The sequence below is a fragment of the Terrapene carolina genome, unplaced genomic scaffold, assembly GCF_002925995.2.
Source record: "Terrapene carolina triunguis isolate 2854851 unplaced genomic scaffold, T_m_triunguis-2.0 Scaffold926, whole genome shotgun sequence".
Lineage (NCBI taxonomy): Eukaryota > Metazoa > Chordata > Testudines > Emydidae > Terrapene > Terrapene triunguis.
The window spans coordinates 8,321,690-8,327,725 of NW_020665277.1; the positions used below are offsets into that span (position 1 = coordinate 8,321,690).

The 6,036-nt window shown below is 61.4% G+C and overlaps 1 protein-coding gene across 2 annotated transcripts in view; it reads right to left on the minus strand.

Annotated features, from left to right (window-relative positions):
• Nucleotides 1-1,560: 1,560 nt before the first annotated feature.
• PRR14 (proline rich 14) overlaps nucleotides 1,561-6,036 on the minus strand; it is a 4,736-nt gene continuing 260 nt past the window's right edge. Inside the window, exons 2-8 of one of the 2 annotated variants that reach the window (XM_029913794.1) lie at nucleotides 5,760-5,809; nucleotides 5,603-5,664; nucleotides 4,268-5,072; nucleotides 3,870-3,954; nucleotides 2,966-3,072; nucleotides 2,671-2,742; nucleotides 1,561-2,249 (exon numbers count right to left, since the gene is read on the minus strand). In XM_029913794.1, the coding sequence (XP_029769654.1) occupies nucleotides 1,991-2,249; nucleotides 2,671-2,742; nucleotides 2,966-3,072; nucleotides 3,870-3,954; nucleotides 4,268-5,072; nucleotides 5,603-5,664; nucleotides 5,760-5,809 (1,440 nt within the window). In that variant the 3' untranslated portion in view covers nucleotides 1,561-1,990. Of the gene's footprint in view, nucleotides 2,250-2,670; nucleotides 2,743-2,965; nucleotides 3,073-3,869; nucleotides 3,955-4,267; nucleotides 5,076-5,602; nucleotides 5,665-5,759; nucleotides 5,948-6,036 lie in introns of those variants that run through there. The other variant, XM_029913795.1, reaches the window with a different exon arrangement.

Here is a 6,036-nt window from a genome sequence, read left to right on the forward strand (position 1 = left end):
AAAGAGGAAAAAAAATCCCTCAGTTGGAAGTAGTTCCTGCAGCCCCTCCCCCACATTGTGATGTCACAGCGTCCCCAGGAGACGCAACAGCCTGGTGATGTCACAGCCCCACAAACTGCAGCATGATGTCACAGCACAGCTTGATGACATCACATCCTAATGTGATGTCATAGCCCTGCCATACTACAACATCACAACACAATGACACCTGATTCTGTCCTGATGTCACAGCCCCAGTGCCCCACCCAACCACAGCACCATGGCACAGCTGGTCCTGCTCTCAGAGTCCCATGCAGTCACACCAGGCCAGTCCAAACCCAGCTCCATCCCTCCTCCACCCCAAGCCACAGCAGTGGGGAGGGGGTATGACCCAGGATATCTCATCCCTATCCAGTGCCAGCACTCAAGGGACAATCACTTTGTTCATACAGCGCCAAGCACAATGCAGACCTGGACTGTGACTAGGGCTCCTAGGTGCTACAGTAAAGGAGTTGCCTTAACACTGGCCTCCTCCCATCTCCTTTCCCTCGCATGAAAACAGGAGCCTCTTCTGCTGCAGCTCCCACCCTCTTTGGAACCCTTATTTGGCAGCTCTGGGCCTGCCATAACCACTGCAAGGCAGACTCTGGCAAGGCATTGCAGTGGCTATGGCAGGCTCAGAGCTGCCAAATAAGCCTGAACAAGCAAGGCGCAGCACTCAATTAGTGCCAACAGTAGGGTTCAGGGTTAACAGCCTGGGCCAGTTAAGTCCAGCAGCTCCAGGTGGACATATCTCCCGCCCACAGGGAATGGAGGTTCAGGGCTTACCTCCCACCAGCTTCCTCCTGTACCTGCTACCTCTCAGATCCCAGCTGAGGAGCTCACTGCAGCACAGCACCCCCTAGTGGTGTGCAGAGATCAGCACTGCCTGCAAAGGGAGAGTGCCCCCTATTGAGCTCTCCCCCTGCAGCATAGTGGTCCCTAGTGCCAGGGTCAGCACAAATGAAGCAGATCAGACAACAGGCTGGATGTTTTTGTTGAAAAGTTTAATAGAAATATAGATCTCAAAAAAAACCCACACACATAAAACCAGCAAATATCCACTGACTGACCCAACGGGGCCCAGCCCAGGAGACACCGCCCGCCCAGGGCTCCTGCCAGTGCCCCCGAGGCTGCAGTCACACTTCAGAGGGGAAAATGCCCTCCTCCTGATGCACACAGGGAACTGATGCCCTGGTGCCTTTACCCACAAGCCCCCTCTCCTGCCCTATATCCCAGCCCGACTGGACAAAGGCCACTTGCCCCCCAGTGGGAGGTGATCCAAAATGGCTAATACTGCCCTCCCCCCCACTAAACAATCTGCCCCCTGGTATGTTCAGCCACGGGGGGGCGGTAGACAGAGGCACCGGGAGGATGGAAGCACCAGGAGGATTTGTGCGTAGGCAACTGAGTGCTGAGAACGGAAAGGTTCATCACACCTGCTGGACATTCATCCCCCCCACCCCGCTCCTGGACTGGACCTGGAGCCTGTGAGGGGAGCAGTGGCGGAGGCAGCTTGGCGACTGGCTGCAGGACGGCTGCCTCAGCTCAGGCAGATCTGGGAGCAGCCAAGAGCTGCCCCCAGGGAAGCAGCCAATTCTGGGTGGAACTAGGGCTCAAGGAGGAGATGACTCCTCCTGGGCAGCAAAGGATTCTGGGTAGAACTAGGACATCTCTCTCTGCTTGGACGTGGGTCCAGGAGCCCCAGGGGAGCAGAGGATTCTGGGAGTACCCCATAGGACACGATGGCTCTAGGAGGATCCAATAGCAGGACATTCTGGGTGTACCCCCAGGGGAGATGCTCCCTGGAAGAGCTGAGGCTTCTGGGAGTATCCTGTGAGGTAACTACTCTCCTAGGATCCCAGAGGATTCTGGGAGCTCCCCCAGGCCAGTGAGCAATACCAAGGACAGAGGGGGCCACTCAGTCTCTGGCTCAATGCCCAGCATGGATCTGGACAGTGCACAGCGCCCCCTAGTCCCCATCAGCTTCAAACAGGGCGTCCAGCTCGGCCAGGCGCTGGCGCAGCAGTTCCTCCAGGTCGGGGTGCTGGGGTGGGGCCCGGCGCCCACCTGGCGCTCGCCCCGCCAGCCTCCCCCGGGGCCGGGCACGGCGCTGCTTGCGGGGCAGGCTGCTGTCCTGGAATTCCATGGTGCGCTTCAGCTTGCGCTGGCTGGTAAGCACCAGTGCCCCGTTCCGCTCCCGAGGCTCCTCGAAGATCGTCTCGAAGGTCCTAGGGGGAAGGAGAAGGGGCTAGACGGGACCCAGTGCCCGAGTCCACCAACCCACCCTGTATCCCAGCTGGGACGCCGATAGCACAAATGGGGCCCAGACACCTCGGTCCTCACCTACTGTGTCCCCCAGCTGGGACACCCTCAGCACGAGGGGTGGGGAGAATGGGGATCAGACTCCTGGGTCCTCCACTCAGGACCAAACACCTCCTGCTGTTTAGGGGGGCAGCGAGTTTGTGAGCTGGACCCCTGGGTTCCCAGCAGCAAGAACCAACCACGGCTAGATTTAACCTCCTGCACCCCTCCCCAACTCTGAAGCCAGGCTCTCCCCTTCCTGTGAGTTGGAGGAGGGGGATGTCCCCCCCATCGTAGCCACCCCCAACCCCTCACCCCCTCCAGCAGCAGCACCCAGGGCCCTCTCACCGCTTCTCGGTGGGAGTGCGATAGTTCTTATTCGTGTAGATCTCCTCCAAACTGAACTCCTTCTTGTCCAACCTGTTACGGGGAGACCAGACTTAGCAACAGCGCACGGGAATCCCTTGTCCGTGTGGAGACTCAGCAGCCTCGGGGGTGGGACGTGGGGGGCTGGACGGCCGCCACACAACATGAATGGAAAAGAATCCTATGGCCAGCTGTAACCGCTGGGGAGATTCAGAGCTGGGGATAGAACCCAGGAGTCCTGACTCAACCACTCCCCTCCCCCCAGAGCTCCCAATACCTGACCGGCCTGGGCAGGCCCATTGGCGTGAGGTTGGCTTGCTGTTTGGCTGGGGTCTTGCGGATGCGGAAGCGGGACACTTTCCCTGTGGTCTCTTCCTGGGAGCACTGCAGGGAATGGGGAGAGAAGTAGGACAGGATCAGGAAAGATTCCCTGTTATGTACACACAGAGTGGAGAGTGCCCCCCGCAGCACGGCACCCCGCTGAGCCACCTCCCTGTTCCCGACAGCACGGCACCCCCCTCCGAGCCCCCCCGCTCCCCAAGCCTTCCCCTGCTCCCGACAGCACTGCGCCCCCGCTGAGCCTCCCCAACCCCCCGCCACTCTCGACAGCACTGCGCCCCCCCACCGAGCCTCCCCCTGCAGCATGATGCCCCCCCTTCCAGGATACTCCCAGAAGCCTCAGCTCTTCCAGGGAGCATCTCCCCTGGGGATACACCCAAAATGGTCTGCTATTGGATCCTTCTAGAGCCGTGTCCTCGGGGTACTCCCAGAATCCTCTGCTCTACCAGAATCCCCTGCTGAGCACCCCCCCCCCCCCCCCCCACCGTGCCCCCCCCCCCCCCCGCCACCACTGCGCCCCCCGCCAAGCCTCCCCCTGCAGAACGACACCACCCCTCCCAGTCCCACCAGCACGTCGCCCCCCCTCCCAGGATACTCCCAGAAGCCTCAGCTCTTCCAGGGAGCATCTCCCCTGGGGGTACACCCAGAATGTTCTGCTATTGGATCCTCCTAGAGCCATCGTGTCCTCAGGGGTACTCCCAAAATCCTCTGTTCTACCACCCTCCCCCGCCAAGCCTGCCCCCCGGCAGCACGGCGTCCCCTGCTGAGCCCCCCACTCCCCACAGCACAGCGCCCCCAGCACCGCACTGGGACCAACACTGCCTCCCACTGGTCCACCTCACCTTGGCATCTGTGTGTGACAGGAGAATCCCACCTGTGGTGACGCCATGGCCCCTGTCCCCCTGCTCCGGGCGCTGGGAGCCGTCCCTGTGAGGCAAGGAGACCATATGGACCAGGAACCTCTCAGGGCCGTTTCTGGAGGGCCAGGCGATGCCATGGCACCGGGAGCCCAGATGCTGGGGCAAGGCAGGATGGCAGTGGGACGACCTAGGCCACGGCAGGGCGGCAAGAGGGATGGGGCAGGGGTTACCTGGGGCAAGGTGGGGTGGCAAGGTAGCGTTAGGGGCAGCCAGGAGATAGCAGGCGGGGCAGGCACCAGCAGGGTTACCGGGGGCATGGCAGGGGGGCTCAGGGGGCAGAGTTCCCCAGGGCCAAGCAGGGGGGCTGGGGGCAGGGTTACCTGGGGCAAAGCAGGGCAGTGGCAGGCTCCTCGTGGTGGGGTGGCCCTGGGCAGGAGGAACGGGCCTCATTGCAGCGGGTCATGCACACCACTGGGCTGAGCAGGTGGCGGGAGGCCGGGGACGGGAAGGGGAAGACCTCCTTGCGCAGGCAGGGCAGGATGGGGGGCGAGGGGTGGCCCCGCAGCAACTCCCGCGACACCTCCAGGCTGCAGACTGTGTGACGGCGCCGGCGAGGTGGGCAGGGGGCGGACGCTGGCAATGGGGACGGCATGGCCCAGGGGAAGTCCGGGCAGGAGTAGCTGCGGCCCAGGCGGGGCTGGCTGGGGTCCTCAGGGCTCAGGCGCCACTGGCAGATGGGGGGTCGGCGGCTCACAATGCTGTCCCCATCCCCATCATCTTTGGCCTCGCCAGGGCCCCTCCTCTCCGCTGGCTGCAAGATGGCAATTTTCACCTCAATGTTCACCCCTTGGCGCGAGCTGTGCGCCCCCTGCTGGCTTGGCCCGCTCCGGCTCAGCGCTGGCTCCTCCTCGGGGCGGGGGGGCTCCGCCGGCTGCCCCCCACCCTCTCCCTCATCCGGATGAGGAGATGGCGGGGGGCGCAGGCGCGGCTTGACCGGGCTCAGGAAGATGTCGGCGAAGGTCTCCAGCTTGGATTTGACACTCTGGAAGAGCGGGGCGATGCCCCAGTGCCGCAAGGGGGGGACCGTGGCCCGGGGGCGCAGCAGCGAACAGATTGGGGGAGGCCAGGCGGAGGAAGAGGAAGGCAGGAGGCTGCCAGGTGGCTCGGCTTCTTCTGGGACAGGATCTGCTGGGAGAAGGGCACAGGGGTCAGGAGAAGTCAAGGGAGGACCACATCCTGCGACGCACAGACAGCCCCCAACGGTGCTGAACCCACTAAACCCTCAGCAAGCTCCCAGACCCTCCCCAAAAATGCACACTCTTGCCTCCCCAGCCCTATTTTCAGAACAAAGAAGAAATGTTGACTTCCCACAAAATGAGACTTGGGGAAAGTCATAGTTCGAGCAGAAAGGTTTCATTCCGATAAAGATCTAAACGTTTTTTGGACTGATTCAATCTCTTTAAAAGCTTCTCAGCGTGTCTTTTTCTATCAAACAAAAAAATGGTTGCTAAACAAGAAAATGACACTCTCAAAACATCCAAAATAGAATATTTTTTAACTGAAATTTCATTTAAATTAATGTTTCCTTCTCAACAACATTTTCGGTCAAAAAACGTTTTCAGGAAGAGTTCAACCCCTGCTCCCCATGGAGCCCCACCCCCGTGTCCAAGCTCCACCCCCAGCCCCGCCCCTGCATGAGTTGGAGCTCCACCTACCGGGCTGTGGGCAGCGCTCCCACTGGTCCGAGGAAGAGGAAGATGCTGTCAGCTGATCAACCCTGTCAGGAGAGAGAGGGGAAGTGAAGCTCTGGGCCAGCGCCCCCTAGAGGGCCCTGTGTCCCACCCCAGCTGGTTGGTAGGGACGTGCACTTACGTGCTAGGAGGCGACGGCATCAGCAGATCTTCCTGCTGAAGGCTGGCATCCTGCCAATGAGAGGTGGCATCTGAGCTGGGGCACGGGATGGGGTTCACCCCCCACACCCGAGGCTGACAGGACAGCGGCACCTGATCAGGGCAGCTTCCTCCTTGGTCGTAAGCCCAACCCCTCCCTCCATTGACCCATCTGAGATAGCACCCACTGCTGAGATCCCCACCCATCCCTCTCCCCTCTGGCCTGGGCTCTGGCAGCCCCCTCCCTGCCCCCACAGCTC